This window comes from Asparagus officinalis, chromosome 4 (assembly GCF_001876935.1).
Source record: "Asparagus officinalis chromosome 4, Aspof.V1, whole genome shotgun sequence".
Taxonomy (NCBI): Eukaryota; Viridiplantae; Streptophyta; class Magnoliopsida; order Asparagales; family Asparagaceae; genus Asparagus; species Asparagus officinalis.
Window position 1 is genome coordinate 26,037,862 of NC_033797.1, and position 18,249 is coordinate 26,056,110.

Sequence of the window (18,249 nt, forward strand, 5' to 3'; positions counted from 1 at the left end):
CAGCCATACTGCATTCTTCGGGCACCTCAGGATTCAGCAAAGGGGTAATCCTAACGCATAGGAACCTCATCGCTTCGGCGGAGCTCTTCGTTCGATTCGAGGCCTCACAATACAAAGAAAAGAGCTGGGAAAATGTGTACCTTGCTGCTCTGCCGATGTTTCACGTGTACGGTCTGTCTCTGTTCGTAACTGGGCTACTGTCTTTGGGCTCCATGATTGTGGTTATCAGGAGGTTCGATGTCGAGGAAGCTGTTAGGGCGATGGGTAAGTACAAGGTTACCCATTTCCCTACTGTTCCTCCCGTACTGGGAGTTCTTGGGGAGGCTGCGCGTGAAATCGGATGTGATCTTGGGAGTTTGAGGCAGGTTTCGTGTGGAGCTGCTCCTTTGAGCAGGAAGTTGATCCATGACTTCTTGAAGATGTTTCCTCGTGTGGATTTTGTTCAGGTATGCCGTAAATCTTTTTTTTTTTGGGTATTTTTTGTGCTTTTGTTTTATGTGCTTGCCTTTATTTAGCACATGACTTTGTTTAGGCTTTGCGGTTTTGTACCTTAGCTGCTGTTTCAGTTGTTTTCGGCGGTTTGAGTCAGTTAACACTAAATGCCAAAACTGAGTATCTGACTACCATTTTGAGTTCAGAAAATTATTGTTGTGTGTATGCGAAACTTAAAATAGTGCCCACTAGCTTGCTCAAATGCTTTAGAAGTGTTGGAAAATTTTATCCCTTGTCGGATGTCAACTTGTCCCACAAAAGGACAAGATAGATCCAGATCTACAACATATAACTTCTGTGTTACAAATAATCATTAGATCCAAAGGAAATTTGCTTCGGCCACCTTAGATTTAGAATTTTGAGCTTCCACCCCCTTGTCCTCACACGATAAATTTCAAAAGTTCCTAAACTACCCATCTTGTCTCCATCCTCATACATTCTTCACTCTGGTCTTTTCCACGAACCCAATTGGCCAAAAGAATTATGATGGAGTGAGGCACAAACATAGGCAGAGAGGGAAGGGAGGCCGCCGGAGGTCACGAGGCGACAGAGAAGTGAGATAAAAGAGCAGGGGAGAGGTAGTAGTTGTGGAAGGAGAGAGGGTTGCTGTCTTTTACGTCTATTCATAAAACTGCTACTTTTGTTCATAAAACTTACACCTTTTGTACATAATATGCTAGTTTTGTAATAAAACAATCATCGTTCTTCATAAAATTGTTACCATTTGTTCATAAAAATGTTACTTTTGTTAATAAAACTGTTGCCTTTATGTCCTTCAGTCAATGGTATAAATGCCAATTGTGTACATAAAGTACTATCTTTGTTCATAAAATTGTTAACGTTTGTGCATAACCCGTTCATAAAACTTTTACTTTTTTTATAAAACAGTTAACTTTGTTCATTAAATGTTACATTTTAATGAGCAAGAGGATAACGAGCGGCAAGGGGTGATGACAGAGAGAGGTGGTGAGGGAAGAGGTGAGGTTGCCTGCGAAGAAAGGCATTAAAGGAGGAGGAGGCGGAGAGTGACTAGAGAGGAGGAGAGAGGGTTTGTTGGAGAGATGAGAGGTTGTGATGATGTGACTAAACTTTACCTTGGAGGGATGGAATCATGTTGGCGCCTGTGGTTAAATCTGGAATAATACAGATATAAAACAGTAAAAACTGAACAGAAAATTAAAGTACTGTACTTTAATTTTCTGTTCAGTTTTTACTGTTTTATATCTGTATTATTCCAGATTTAACCACAAGCGCCAACAATCTTAAAGCATTATTCTGATCTACCATGGATCCTGCGAGGACTCTTAGAGTGGCCTGTCTTAAATTAGAGAACTTTGACGGTTCCAACTTCAACGCATGGCGTCGGAAAGTGATCTTCAGGATGCAACTCCTGAAAATCTACTATGTGGTTTCTGAGGAGAAACTAGACTCTGAGGAATATCTTGATGCTGAAGCCTCTTGGGCTAGAGATGATCACTTCTGCAGGAGTTATCTCCTTAACTGTCTGGCCAATCATTTAGCAGATACTTACACCAACAAGCCCTCTGCAAAGGAAATCTGGAATGCTCTGGAGGACCAGTACAAGGATGAGGAGAAGCTGTCCAAATCTCACCTCATTGATAAATTTCTGGACTTGAAGTTCAAAGATGATACTGAGGTTTTGCCTTAAGTCAAAGAGCTTGAAAAGCTTGTTATGAAGTTGAAGGATGAAAAGATCAGTCTTTGTCAAACCTTTATTTCTGGTGCAATTATCAACAAGCTTCCTCCATCTTGAATGTCATTCTCCACTGACATTCGAAGAAGGAAAAGACAGGTGACTCTGTCTGATTTGAAGAGGTTCATTCGGATCGAGGACGAGACTCGGACTCGCACGAAGACTGAGCTCATTGCTAAGCAGAAGGCGTCTGCTAACATGGTGGCTGCTAATTCTGAAAAGAGTAATAATTCATCTTTCAAGAAGAAGAAGTCTTTTAATAGAAAGAAGAACCAGAATCCAAAGAACCTGAACGTTCAGAAGAAGGAGTTCAAGAGGAGCGGCAAATGCTTCAACTGTGGGAAGCAAGGACATTTTGCCAAAGACTGTAGAGCACCAAAGAAGGAAACAACGCACAATGTCAATCAAGTTGATAATTGTGTGGCTATGCTCTTCCAGGTAACAACTCCAAGCAACATCTCTAGTTGGTGGTTAGATACGGGTGCTACTTGTCATGTATGCTCCAATAGAGATATGTTCTCTTCTTATGTTGCTATCAAAGAGAACGTATCAATGGCTGATCGTTCTGTGGTTCCTGTTCTTGGAACTGGGATTGTGGTGCTGACTCTTTCTTCAGGAAAGACTCTTACATTGAAGGATGTGAAACATGTTCCCTTAATTGCCAAAAACTTAAAGTCTCCGGAAGCATGCTGTGTGATGCAGGCATGAGGCTGGATTTCCAAGGAGGAAAGGCTGTATTATCCTTCAAGAAAATGTATTTTGGTAATGCATATCGTACTGATGGCATGTATAAAATCAGTACGAGTGCACCCAATCTCGTTGTAAATGAAGTATCCTCTTCTGCTTACACCTCTGTGTTATGGCATAATAGGTTGGGACATGTAAATTATAGAAAATTATCCAGTATGGAGAAGTTAGGATTACTTCTAAAATATGGGGGTAACAAACCTGAGAAATGTGAAGTTTGCGCGCAAGCAAAGCTGACAAGGAAGCCATTTTCAAGTGTCATGAGGAGCACCAACCTGTTGGATCTGATCCATTCAGATACTTGTGACTTCAAAAGCTTCGTCACTCGTGGCGGCAAGAAGTACTTCATCACCTTCATCGACGACCATTCTCGCTTTTGTCACGTTTACCTGCTGAAATCTAAAGATGAAGCATTCAGCAAATTTGTCGAGTTTCGGACTTGAGTGGAGAAGCAACTTGGACTGCAGGTGAAAAGACTCAGGAGCGACAGAGGAGGAGAGTACCGATCTAAGGAGTCGGAAGTATACTTCAAGGAGCATGGAATCATTGCTGAAACTACTGCTCCGTATTCTCCACAATCTAATGGGATTGCAGAAAGAAAGAATCGCACATTGACCGAGATGGTAAATTCGATGCTGATCACATCTGGTCTACCTACCTGCTATTGGGGAGGGGCTTTACTAATGGCAAATTGGATTCTGAACAGAGTACCCTACTCCAAAACTGATAATACTCCTCATCAGTTATGGTTGGGATATCCAGATTCTTTGGATAATCTCAAAGTGTGGGGGTGTCTCGCATACGTTCGAATACCAGACATCAGAAGGCCTAAGCTCGGACCTAAGGCAAACAAATGTGTATTTCTTGGTTTTGCTGGAGATAGCAATGCGTGCAGGTTCCTGGACCTTGGAACCAACTCCATCATTGAAGCTCGGGATGCAGAATTCTTTGAGGACAAGTTTATCAAACATACAGGCTTATTGCTCAAAGATATAACAGAGAATGCTAGTACATCAGATGCACAAGAGGAGCCAGTCAATAATGAAGGAGTTATCGAACCATCTTCCAAGCGCGTCAGAAGACAGATTTTGGAGATGACTTCATCACCTATAATGTGAAAGGAGATCCACAGACTTTTCAAGAAGCAATGCAGTCAACAGACGTTCTTCTGTGAAAAGAAGCTATAGATGATGAGATGGATTCATTGATCCAAAATCACACTTGGGAGCTGGTGGACGTACCTGAAGGTGCAAGGCCTATCAGTTGCAAATGGATCTTCAAGAAGAAGCTCCGTCCTGATGGTACTATTAAAAAGTACAAAGCAAGACTGGTGGTAAAAGGATTCTCTCAGAAAGAAGGTATAGACTTCTTTGATATTTATGCACCAATTTGCAGGATCACTACCATCAGAGTACTTATCGCATGGGCGGCGATTAAAAGATTCGTCATACATCAGATGGATGTGAAGACTGCCTTTCTCAATGGAGATCTCACAGAAGAGATCTACATGGAGAAACCAGAAGGACTTGATGCTCCAGCTGGTAAGGTTTGTAAACTTGTTAAGTCATTATATGGACTTAAGCAGACACCAAAACTCTGACATGAGAAGTTCGATGGGGTTGTTCGTAAAGTATGGCTACTACGACCTGCCAGAACTGTCAGTGCCGTATGATTACAACAAGAAGCTTCGACCAAACACTGGAAGACCAGTAGAGCAGCTAAGGTACTCAAAGATCATTGGGAGTCTTATGTACGCGATGAGCTGCACAAGGCCAGATATAACATTCGCTGTAGGAATGCTTAGTAGGTTCACAAGTAATCCTGGAAAGCTTCATTGGGATGCCATCCAGAGATTGATGAGATACCTGAAAGGAACTACAGGTCTGGGCTTATTCTACACTGGATATCCGGGTGTAATCGAAGGCTATTCAGATGCGAGCTGGTGCTCAGAACCAGATGAGTGCAAATCTACTGGAGGATTTGTCTTCACCATGGGTGGAGCTGTCGTCTCGTGGAAGTCTAAGAAGCAGACAATGATTGCACAGTCATCGATGGAATCTGAGTTCTTCGCACTTTGTGTTGCAAGAGATGAAGCTGACTGGCTCAGTTGTATTCTCCGAGACCTTCCATTGACGGAATTGCAAGGTGCAATTACTGTCTATTGTGATAATCAAGCGAAGAGTGCTGTGCAGCGAACTCGTTGTTCAATGGAAAGAAGCGGACTATTCGTCTAAAGCATGACTATTTGAGAGAGCTCATTTGTCAAGGAGTCATCTCTGTGATTGACGTCCGATCTTCAGAGAATGTGGCTGATCATTTGACTAAGGATCTGAAAAAGAACATAGTCGAAAGGACGTTTGCTGGAATGGGTCTCAAAATTTTGTAAGTTTTACAAATACTTACCATTTATATCAAGTCTTTAGTTCAAAGCTTATGCTACTAATGATAAGATATTTGGTTCAAAAGTCAAGTAAAATTTGCAAAGTTTGGTAAGTCTTATAAATACTTACCATTTACATCTAGTTATTAGTTCAAAGTTTATGCTACTAATGACAAGATAAATGGTTCAAAAGTCAAGTAAAATTTACAAGTGAAAGAGTTCAAGTTTTCTTGGATTAGTCGGTGTCTAAGGCAAGGTTTAGGGGTTGCGTAACGCGCTCCACAAGGAACGAGGTACTTAATTGATCTTTGATCAACCTCTAATACTATCCTTACCTGGCTGAACTACCCGAGTAAAACTTTGATCTTTTTACCTAAGAATCCTATCATGTAAAGGGGATGGCTGTTAAGCCTTAATGAGTCCAAAACATTTCGGATGCGAGGTGTTAGATAGGAAACACACCTAAAGGACTCACCTAGAATCCTATCATGAGAGAGGATGACTGTTAAGCATTAATGAGTTCAAAGCATTTCGGATGCGGGATGTTTGATAGAAAACATCCCTAAAGAACTCACCTATGCATGGGTGGAGATTTGGCCGTCTCCTATGGTGTCTTGTGGAAAGATACCTAGAGCCCTAGCAGAAACCAGGACATGCACAGGGCCATAAATGTGCAAAGACAAAGGCAAAGGCAAAGGCAAAGGCAAGTGTGGTTCAAAGTAAAAACTACCACAGATAAGTTTGATCTTGTGTGATCGCTGGATTTTTAGACATGTGCTGGTTCAAGTCTCTGCGACATCATGCACCTATCTTTTATTCAGTTGGTCTAAAGGGGATTCAAGTCCTTGCGACATCTTCCTTACGCACAATGATTGAAACGACGACACCATTAAAATTTGTGGGGGATTATTTTGCCAGCACCATCTTCTTCTAAAGCACCTCCCTTCTTTGACAATTTGAAGAAAAACAAATTGGCGGGTCCCACATATTTTGAAAATGAAAATAAAAACGTGGTTGAAACCTCTCTGTACCGAAAGCAGCTGTAATTGTTGAAAAATAAAGAGCGTGGGCCCCACATGCATAGTAAAATATATTATTTTATTAGTGCATAGTATTTTTTCAAACGCTATAAATAGACCTCAAATCCTTAAGGAAAATTCATTCCAAAAACAACAATCAATATATACAGATATATATTGTAGAATAGCTAGTGCTAGTAGGAACAGTGCCTAGACCGAGAAGGTCTTATAGATTGAGGAGATCTTTGCCTGAGGAGATCGAAGTCCAAGCTGCTTCTCCACTCGAGTCCGAAATTCGACAAACTTGCTGAATGCTTCATCTTTAGATTTCAGCAGGTAAACGTGGCAGAAGCGAGAATGGTCGTCGATGAAGGTGATGAAGTACTTCTTGCCGCCACGAGTGATGAAGCTCTTGAAGTCACAAGTATCTGAATGAATCAGATCCAACAAGTTGGTGCTCCTCGTGATACTTGAAAATGGCTTCCTCGTCAGCTTTGCTTGCGCGCAAACTTCACACTTCTCAGGTTTGTTACCCCCACATTTTGGAAGTAATCCTAACTTCTCCATGCTGGATAGTTTTCTATAATTTACATGTCCCAGCCTATTATGCCATAACACAGAGGAGTAAGCAGAAGATGATACTTTATTTACAACGGGGTTGGGTGCACTCGTACTGATTTTATACATGCCATCAGTACGATATGCATTGCCAAAATACATTTTCTTGAAGGATAATACAGCATTTCCTCCTTGGAAATCCAACCTCATGCCTGCATCACACAACATGCTTCCAGAGACTAAGTTTTTGGCAATTGAGGGAACATGTTTCACATCATTCAATGTGAGAGTCTTTCCCGAAGAAAGAGTCAGCACCACAGTCCCAGTTCCAAGAACAGGAACCACAGAACGTTCAGAAGAAGGAGTTCAAGAGGAGTGGCAAATGCTTCAACTGTGGGAAGCAAGGACATTTTGCCAAAGACTGCAAAGCATCAAAGAAGGAAATAATAGCTATTCTACAATATATATCTGTATATATTGATTGTTGTTTTTGGAATGAATTTTCCTTAAGGATTTGAGGTCTATTTATAGCGTTTGGAAAAATACTATGTACTAATAAAATAATATATTTTAATATGCATGTGGGGCCCACACTCTTTATTTTTCAACAATTACAGCTGCTTTCGGTGCAGAGATGTTTCAACCACGTTTTTATTTTCATTTTCAAAATATGTGGGACCCACCAATTTGTTTTTCTTCAAATTGTCAAAGAAGGGAGGTGCTTTAGAAGAAGATGGTGCTGGCAAAATAAAACGTGGGTGGCTGTCAAAGAAAATGGGGCCCACCCATTAAAATTATCTAACAATCCCCCACAAATTTTAATGGTGTCGTCGTTTCAATCATTATGCGTAAGGAAGATGTCGTAAGGACTTGAATCCCCTTTAGACCAACCGAAAGCAGCTGTATTTGTTTTTCTTCAAATTGTCAAAGAAGGGAGGTGCTTTAGAAGAAGATGGTGCTGGCAAAATAAAACGTGGGCGGCTGTCAAAGAAAATGGGGTCCACCCATTAAAATTATCTAACAAATCATTGACTAACAGTTAAAAGGAGGAAGAAGCTCAAGTTTTAAATCTATGAGGGCTGAAGCAATTTTCCTCTTGAGTTATTTAGATACTAAGTGAATTAGTCAATATTGTAAGGACCTAGTTGTAAGAATGCATTAATATAAAAGAGGGGTTTCTCGATGAGAGAAACTAACCCTAATTTATCAACATGGTATCAGAGCTAGCCGCCTTCCCCATCTGAGCCAAATCCGCTGCTCTCCGCCGCCGCCGCTCTCCGCCGCCCAAGTCTCCCATCGACGCCGACTGAAGAACTTTGAAAGGTCACCACTCGCCTCCCTTCCCCGCAATCGGGTCCTCTACTAGACTTTGGACATCATCGTAGGCGGGGTGGGACGTGTAGGCGGAGGCGAGGCAGGGCACGGAGAACGTATCTCGGACGCGGGAGGCGGATCTCGGCCGCGGTGGGTTTTCCCGCTGGAGGCGGTGGGTTTTAGAGCTCGAGGCGGGTTTTCGAGCTCGGCGGCAGTGGGTTTTCGAGCTTGAGGCGGTGACGAATATCGATGAAGAAAACGCGAACGAAGAAGGACCTGCTGCTGTGATTTAGGGATTTGTTGGGGGAGAGAGAAGAAGGACCTGCTATTTTTTGGGAGAAAAAAAGGGGAACTAAAGGGGTCTGTAAGGGTCTGTAATTTTTTTTATTTGGGAGTGCTGATTAGATCCAAAAAATAAAAATAAAAATAAAGGGGATCTGTAGTCTATACTAGATGATCTTTTTTTCTTTCTCGAATTGTAATAGCTTGTTTAGGTTCCCTCGACAGGTCAGTCCTCGAACTGATGAGAGAAGAACTGATATCTCACCTCGTTGAGACATCTTGCTTTTGGTTCTTGTTTCCTTAGTGAAACATGAATTCTTATTGATCTATCTCTCTTGTTGTGCTGTCGAAGTGCTGCCGGATTTTTTTGGTTGCGCACCACAAGAATACAAGTTGGATCGATGACGAAGACTGAAAAAAATCCGATGGAGGAGATCATCCAGAAGTTGAATAACCTAAGGGTATTCCAGATCGAGAAGAAGATCAGCGTTATAGTCCAGGGAGAGAGGACTGTACAGGAGTACGCCACAGAGCTGGAGCGCTTGTGGCTCGATCACGATCACTTCTCGCCCCTAGCGAGCTGCAAAGACCCGGAGTGCAAGGAGCGCGAGGCCTCTTTGCAGAAGAGGACCATGTTGTTTCTCCGAGGTTTGGCTCCAGCGTATGAGCAGAGGACGACATTGTTACTAGCCCAGACGAAGATCCCACCACTGAAGAAGGCAGTCTCGATCATGATACAGGAGGAGAGCCGTATCAGGCTACAGTCTGGGATAGGTGGACTTACAGGGGAGAAGTCTGCACTGATGGTATCCAACCCGGATAACACTGGATTCAAAGGGGAGACTAGGCAGTGCTTCAAATGCGGAGAGGTAGGGCATCTGAGACAAATGTGCCCTAAGCCACCCAGAGAAAGGAACTGGGGTGAACGTGGTCAGACTGGTGGCCGTGCAGGTCGAGGAGGCAGGGGGCGTGTAGGCCAAGGAGTTGCTCACCTAGCTGTGGCAGATGAGTCTCAGACTACTGCTGGGATGACTGGAGCTGAAATAACAGAGCTGGAGGAACTACGTCTGTTCAAGCTTCAGGCTGAGAGTTCGAAGGGCAAGGGACAAGTCACCCAGGATCTGGCTACCACTACATGCTTTGGTAACTTTATTGGTTATGCTCATGCGAACAAAGGTACACAGGTTCAGGCACTTGCATCCACTAAAACTCATGTTAATTGGATCATAGACTCAGGTGCATCTAGGCATGTCACAGGAACATCTAGTGAGTTTGTATTATATTATCCGAGTAAGCATATGCATCCTGAGACAGTTCAGACTGCTGATGGGACATCTCAACCCATCAGGGGTACTGGCTCGGTCCATTGCACTTCATCTGTTACCTTGTCATCAGTAGCTCTCTCATTGATCAATTAAATTGCACCGTGTTATTTGATCGAGATTTGTGTGTCTTTCAAGAGAAGGAAACGGGGAGGAGGATTGGGAGTGGCATCAGACGTGATGGTCTTTGGTATTTAGATAGGGAGACAGCAATGATTGCTGCTGCTGTTAGCGGAGGGCCAGAGGCAGAAAAGATGCTTCAACATTGCCGGTTAGGGCATTTATCTTTTGAGAGTTTAAATAGATTAGAACCAGAGTTAATGAAGAAAGTGGATAGAAAAGAGTTATTTTGTAATGCATGTGAACTTGGAAAACATACTCGTTCTACTTATAGAATGATTGGTCTTCGAAGTTGTGAACCATTTGCTCTTGTCCATTCTGATGTTTGGGGACCATGTCCTACTACCTCTATCAGTGGTTTTAGATGGTTTGTTACTTTCATTGATTGTTATTCACGTATGACCTGGATATACATGATGAAGCAGAAATCAGAGGTTTACAAATGTTTTCAAGATTTCTCGGCTTATGTGAAGACACAGTTTGGAGTGCAGGTGAAGATTCTTCGAACAGATAATGGGACTGAGTATGTCAATAAGGAGTTTGCAGCTTTCATCTCTAATCAGGGAATTGTTCATCAAACCACCTGCCCAGACACCCCTGCTCAGAATGGGGTGGCTGAGCGTAAGAACAGGCATCTACTGGAAGTGGCACGCTCATTGATGTTGACAATGAATGTGCCTAAGTTTTTATGGAGTGAGGCTGTTATGACAGCAGCTTATTTGATCAACAGGATGCCATCCATAGTATTAGGGATGAAGACACCATGTGAGATGCTTTTGGGCTCGAATGTTTTTGTTGTTCCACCAAGAGTGTTTGGATGCACATGTTATGTGAGAGATCACAGGTTGATGGTGAGTAAACTGGATCCGCAAGCAGTTAAATGTATCTTTGTTGGCTACTCATCAAGTCAAAAAGGATACAAGTGTTGGTGTCCCACTGAAAGAAGGCTGTTTGTCAGTATGGATGTGACTTTTCAGGAGTTTGAACATTTTTATGAGGAGAAGACGGAGTTGAGTTCCTTGTTTGGAGATGGCTCTACTGATGCTAGTAGAGAGGGGGAGAATGAGAATGAGAATGATATTGTGGTCGGGATGATTCCATGTCCTCTTGAGTCACCGAGTAGTGATGGTACATCGCCGAGTAGTGGTGGTGACTTAGGAGTTGGTAGTTAAAGTCAGGGGGAGCTGAGAGTATACACGAGGAGACAGAAACAACAGCATGAGCCACCTCCCGTGCCTGTGTCAGTACCCACAAATGTTGATGACCCAAGTCCCTCCTCTCCAGTGCCTTCCTCTTCCTCTCCAGTGCCTTGCTCTTCTCCTCCACCTGAGTCGATAGGTAACATGTCCTTCCCTGATACCTCTGATACTCCTGTCTTGCCCCGCAGAACCTCTAGAGTCAATGCTGGAAAACCTCCAGGTAAGTTTGGTAATTGGGATACTGATATTGCGAATTACATTTCATATGCATCCATTCCACCTGCATATAATCGATGGAGCTGGAGTTGCATCATCAATCGCCTTTGTGGCGGTTGGATCTACAGCCTTGACCACACTGAATGACGCAAGGGCATTGTGTGGTGCAAGTGTAGCGGCAGCAACGGCGGGATCTTGGATTGAGGAGTTGGATTTCCCGCGAGCCCTTTTGGGAGATGGGTTCTTCCCGCGCCTATTCGGAGAGGCGGATCTGGAGGAGGAGGAAGAGAGGTACTCTTCGAATTTCTGCTGGTCGAACTCGTACTCGACCTCTTCATTCACCCGGATCTTAAGTGCCGGTTGCGTCACGACGGCGGTCAAACGTATGGCATTGACTATGACGAGACATTTGCTCCAGTAGCAAAGATGAGTACTGTTAGAGTGTTGGTGTCATGTGCTGCCAACTTTAATTGGCCACTACATCAGCTAGATGTCAAGAATGCCTTTTTGCATGGAGATCTTCAAGAGGAGGTATATATGGAGATTCCACCAGGCTTCACTACTTCTCAAGTAGCTGGGAAGGTGTGCAAGTTGAAGAAGTCTTTGTATGGGTTAAAACAGTCTCCGAGGGCATGGTTTGATAGATTCAGGTTGGCTGTTTGCGGTATGGGGTACAAACAGTGCAATGGTGATCATACTGTGTTTTACAGGCACTCCAAAACTCGTATCACTATCCTGTCGGTCTATGTTAATGATATTGTAATCACTGGAGATGACGCTGAGGAAATCCTACTGTTGAAGAAGAAATTGGGAGAGGAATTTGAAGTTAAAGATCTGGGGCAGTTGAAGTACTTTCTCGGAATTGAAATTGCAAGGTCGCGAAAGGGTATAGTGATTTCTCAGCGGAAGTATGCTCTGGATCTTCTCTCAGAGACAGGGATGTTGGGGGTGCAGAGTTGCATCTACTCCTATTGAGCAGAATCATAAGATGAGTGTCGAGGGTGGGGACCCTGTGAGTATAGAGCAATATCAAAGATTGGTTGGACGTCTTATATATCTATGCCATACGAGACCTGATATTACTCATGCAGTGAGTGTGGTGAGTAGATATATGCATGATCCCAAAGAGCAGCATATGGAGGCAGTTCGCAGAATTCTTAGATATATTAAAGGAAGCCCAGGAAATGGGTTATGGTTCAGGAGTTTTGGACATCTGAGAATTGAAGGCTATTGTCTACAGGCTACTGTGTATTTGTTGGAGGCAATCTCGTATCTTGGCGTAGCAAGAAGCAAGATGTGGTGGTTAGGTCTACAGCTGAGGCCGAGTACAGAGCTATGGCAGTTAGTCTGTGCGAGTTGATATGGGTAAAAAAACATATTATCTGAGCTGCGCTTGTCTAGAAGAGACTCCTTACAACTTTGGTGTGACAACAAATCGGCGATTAATATTGCAAACAATCCAGTTCAGCATGATCGCACCAAACATGTGGAGATTGATCGGTTCTTTATCAAGGAGCAACTGAATAGAGGAGTTCTGACTTTGAGCTATGTGAAATCAGAAGAGCAGTTAGCTGATTGTTTAACAAAGGAATTAGGTTCTAGAGAGTATGATATCTTTTGTAACAAGATGGGGATGATTGATATCTATCGCCCATCTTGAGGGGAAGTGTTGAGTTATTTAGATACTAAGTGAATTAGTCAATGTTGTAAGGACCTAGTTATAAGAATGCATTAATATAAAAGAGGGGTCTCTCAATGAGAGAAACTAACCCTAATTTATCAACATTTCCCTAGATTTAAAGCAGAACAAGTAGAAGGAAGGAAATACATACTACACTTCTACAAGCCTGTCTGAAAGAAAAGACTGGATTTGTTACAAATTGCTCAAATCTGCTTGAAGATATCAGTAGAGAGAAAATCTGTGGAGAAAAGACTGTGTATTTAATTTTTGAAGCTGTTTGTTACATCACAGCTTTGACTGTGCAGACCTTACTACTCATAGTCTTTTAGTAGCCTATTTTACTAAAGAGGATTCCCTATTCAATACTCCCCCGCGCCCCACCCCACACACAAGCAGCACGGCGTCGGACTAGTTATTTACACAACCTAGTTTTCATTCGATTAGGAAATAGCAATTAAATGCCCCCTCCCCCCCCCCCCCCCCAGCAACCCACACACACACTGCGTCGACTAATTATTTAACAACCTAGTTTATTCATTAGGAATAGCATTAAAAGCCCCCCCCCCCCCCCCCTGTTTTAACCCTGATTATCACATATAATAAGGAAATTGACATGTTATGTTGTTATTCTATAGATTATAACTTTTGAAAATGTCCTTTATTCCTTTACAGTAAGGATAAATTACTTGCTACACGTGGTAAGGGTAAGCATAAGACCCTTACCCTACCTAATGCCTCCCCAGATTTACAGGTGAAATTATATTTATCTCAAAAATTAGTAAATATTGATAATAGCACCTAAAAGCTGTATTTTCTCAGGGTTATGGCATGACAGAATCTACTGCAATAGGAACTCGCGGTTTCAATACCAAAAGCTTTAAAAAATATAATTCAGTGGGTCTTTTGGCTCCAAATATGCAAGCAAAAGTGATTGACTGCAAAACTGGAGCCAGTTTGCCTCCTGCGGAAAGTGGTGAGCTATTGCTACGTGGACCAGGAATCATGAAAGGTACAAATTCTTGCATTTCTTCCCTTCTTTATTCTGTCTATGTAATATTAGTTCTTCGGTTAAAATCGTTTTAGAATATACATTTGTACCTACGTCTATATCTTTTCAGATTTTTGCTATGAATAACCGAGAAGACACTTTATCTTACATGAAATATTTTTCGTCCACTGAATTTTTGACCTTTTTTTGTTGGTTTTGTTCATTTCCTATGTTGCTGAAGTTCTATTGTCGTCTCAATTATTTTCTTGGGTTTTTTTTATATTTCTCCCTTAAATCTTTTATGTTTGAAATTAGTCCCTCAAATCATTGACTTTGTTATTAGGCCCCCACAATTGCTACTGGTTGGAAGGATTAATTTGAAACAACTTGTAAGAATTGGGGGATCTAATAAGGATTTCAATGATTTGAGGGGCTAAATTTAAAATATTCAAGATTTAAGGGTCTAATGTCAAAAAAACCATTTTCTTTATGTAATGAGTAGCTTAAACAATCCACTAGCTCAGAGACTCGTCAAACTACAGAAGACCTTTTTTCTTCCTTTAGTTAGTCACTGTAATCATATGTTTTTTCAGTGTGTTTTAGTAAGAAATGAGAAAATGGGTTATCACATTCTTAAATCATTTTAACGTAACTGATTGTAAATTTGAACACTTCCAACTTTTCAGCGGATCAGTGCACAAGTTCTTCATAATGCCATTCTGGATTAATTCCACAGATATCTGCTCAAATTTTATACACTGTATGCTCCTGTTTATATACTTTGAAACATTAATGTAATGCGTCCAGTGCAAGCAGCTGACTTTGTATATTTGTAGGATACCTAAATAATGAGCATGCAACATCATCAATGATTGATGACGATGGTTGGTTGAGGACAGGAGATGTTGCATATTTTGATCAAGATGGTTACTTGTACATTATAGACCGGTTGAAAGATACAATAAAGTACAAGGGTTTTCAGGTAAACAAGGATAAAGATACTGATATGATTCAAAATAAAAAGTGAACAATCAGCTAAAATATGTGTAATAAGTGTAAATATGGCATCCCCTAATATAAACTCGATGCACTATAACTGTTTGAATGCACTGGTAGATGTTATCATGAACATCTGACAATTTTATGCCAATTCAATCCTATACGAAAGGCAGATGAAACTATAGTTGATTCGTTCTAATTAACGCATAATGTTAATGAAAATATACTATGCACCTAAATCTATGGCTATATTTCTTTTTTGCAGATATCACCAGGAAATATACTATGCACCTAAATCTATGGCTATATTTCTTTTTTGCAGGTATCACCAGCTGATTTAGAAGCACTCTTGATTTCTCACCCTGAGATCCTCGACGTTGGAGTTACATCGTAAGTCTGAACTTGTTTAAATTGTTTACTTTTATATATTCGATGCTGAACCCCTTTGATCAATTCTTAGTTTTGAAGATGAAAAGGCGGGAGAGATTCCAGTGGCCTTTGTTGTTAGAAAACCAAGAAGTAAACTTACATCAGAAGGAGTAATGCAGTTTGTAGCTAAGCAGGTAATCTCCTCCCTCAGAAATTATTATGATTCCGTGATGTTAGAATGGAATATCTTTTGAAGTATTTAAGAGGATAAGTACTCAAAAGAATCCGAAACAATCTAAATTTAACAGTTTTTTGAATTATTTTGTAATATTTTCGAAATATAAACAGTGTTGATTGATTAACTTAGCTGATTTTTCTGGTAACAGCAAAAATCTTAAACTAGAACAATTTAATATCATTGTCGCTCATTTGCCTGATTTTCACGATAATTATCAACAAATATACTAATTCATAAGAGATAAAAGGAGCCGAACCCTTTCGAAGAGTGGATTTGTAGTCCTGTGATAGTTCTCATTTTACTTGCGCTGAGATATTGTTGAGCCAAACCCCAAATCGAAGATATTCCTTATGTATAAAAGTCTCATGTCTAATTTTTTTAACTTTATATGATTGTAACTTCCACTTATTAAATATTTATTATTTGATATTAGATTTTGCCAATTCAAGAAATGCACACACTAGAATTTCTCAACTATCAGATAAAGGATATTAACATAGAATTCTGACAATTTATCAGAAATTTCTTTTAATAAAAAATATTTATTTAATTCATTTTTCTTTAACACATTTTGTAGGTGGCGCCATACAAGAAAGTGAGGAAGGTAGTGTTTGTCCAATCAATTCCGAAGTCTTCGTCTGGAAAAATATTGAGAAGGTTGCTCAAGAACAGTGATGGGGTTTCTAAGATATAATTTTGTTACAGTAGTAAAACCCAGTCTCTTTTTTTTATTTAATACATTAAATACTTCCATTGAGTTATTTGTTTTATAATTGTGTGTCCTATAACGTTACTCAATAAAAACATTGTGTCCTATTATTCAACCAACTCACCTTTCATATTCATTACAAAGTATTCAGGAATTTAGAAATTGAGATCGCTATGGATCTATTGGATTGTCAATGTGCATGATCCAAAACGTATCACAGCTTTCCTATACCCATTTACGAAATTTCCATATATTGATAAGGTTATAATACTCACATACGAAATTTATACTTATCTATGAAAAATATATAGCTATATTATTCACCTTCACGAGTATTAAAAATTTATAGGTCATAATAAACAATTTAGACTATCATCAATATAGAAAATTGGTTGCATTTGTTCGTTTGTGTAAAACTATAATACACAAAGGTGTAATTAAGAAGTTTGCACCAATATGCAAAAATGCATAATTCTACATCTATGTTGTCAGCTCAAATAGTTTGTTGACGTGTAGACATGCTGGAATCCAAGTGGACTGAATTATGTTGTTTGGATGTTTATGTCTATAATTTAAGGAACTCAAAATAATCAACTTTTGTGATCATTACAGGCCATTTATTTCTAGGTCTTGAGATGTCCGAGAAGACCAGAAATTTTGAATCAATATAATGTTCCTTTTGATGGGTGAATCAATGTAAATTTTGATCTCTAAGTTTTAGAATTTAGTTTTAAAATTTATAGATCACAATAATAATTTCGGATGATCATAATAAACAATCAAGCAAGTATTTTCATAGATATACTTTTGAGTTTTAATTTGCCATAGAATTTGATTTCAAATTTTAACTCCAAACTCAAATTTTAGCATAGGATTCCAATAAAATTCTTGGAAAAATTACTTCAAGGCCTCAAATCCTAACTTTGGATGATGCCCCCCCCCAAACCCCCCCCTCCCCCAACTTTCAGACATGTGCAGTAGCCCCCCCTTTTTGAAAAAATTACGTGTCCAAAGCCTTTTTCCGCAAGTTCTCATGCAAACTCCATAGCATAACCCCATTTACCTCCGAGCTACACCCGCCATCCTCCCCTCCGTTTCCCCTGCTGCCCCCGCTGCCACCCCCCTCCTCACCTACAACATCTCCTCCTCCTCCCCCTCCCTCCCCTGCACTCCCTGCTCTCGACCCGCTGGCACTCCCCTACACCTACCTCATCTCGTCCTCTCTGCCTCCGAACTCGCGGGGCGTACGTCCCGAGGAACTTCGCGTGGGCACAATAATGTTAACTCTTTTCTGTAACATGTTAACTCTTTTCTGTAACATGTTAACTCTTACAGCTAACATGTTAGCTGTTAGAGTTAACATGTTAGCTGTAAGAGTTAACATGTTAGCTGTAAGAGTTAATATGTTATCTGTAAGAGTTAACATGTTACAGAAAAGAGTTAACATGTTACAGAAAAGAGTTAACATGTTACAGAAAAGGATTAACATGTTACAGACAAGGGTTAACATGTTACAAAAAAGAGTTAACATCCACTGACATGAGAAAGAGGAGGGTAAATTCGGAATTTAAGTTAGCTGACATATCTAATTATGAGCTGGCATGTCTAATCAACTGCTGGCATGAGCTGGAATCATGGTGGAGAGGTGTAGACATATTTTTTTTTTAAAAAGGAAAGGCTAAAGAACATTAAAAAAAAATAGGAGGGACTGGGGCACATTGAAAATTCAAATTTGGGGCCTAGAAGCAATTTTTCCTTGAGTTATTTTTTATTTCACTTTTTACCCTTTATTGCCCTGACCGAATAGGTGTACTACTCACTTTGCTTGTTATAAGTCTCCTAAGTTAAAGTTTGGACTTGCATCTCATAAAAATCTAGTTTCTTTTTTTTTTAATTCAGAGC

General features: G+C 40.6%; 1 protein-coding gene across 1 annotated transcript in view; it reads left to right on the forward strand.

Annotated features, from left to right (window-relative positions):
• LOC109837016 (4-coumarate--CoA ligase-like 6) overlaps positions 1-16,462 on the forward strand; it is a 17,194-nt gene extending 732 nt beyond the window's left edge. Inside the window, exons 1-6 of the mRNA XM_020405094.1 lie at positions 1-446; positions 13,864-14,053; positions 14,869-15,014; positions 15,354-15,421; positions 15,492-15,594; positions 16,216-16,462. The exon at positions 1-446 is cut by the window's left edge and continues 732 nt beyond it. Coding sequence (XP_020260683.1) covers positions 1-446; positions 13,864-14,053; positions 14,869-15,014; positions 15,354-15,421; positions 15,492-15,594; positions 16,216-16,332 — 1,070 coding nt within the window. The 3' untranslated portion in view covers positions 16,333-16,462. The remainder of the gene's footprint in view (positions 447-13,863; positions 14,054-14,868; positions 15,015-15,353; positions 15,422-15,491; positions 15,595-16,215) is intronic.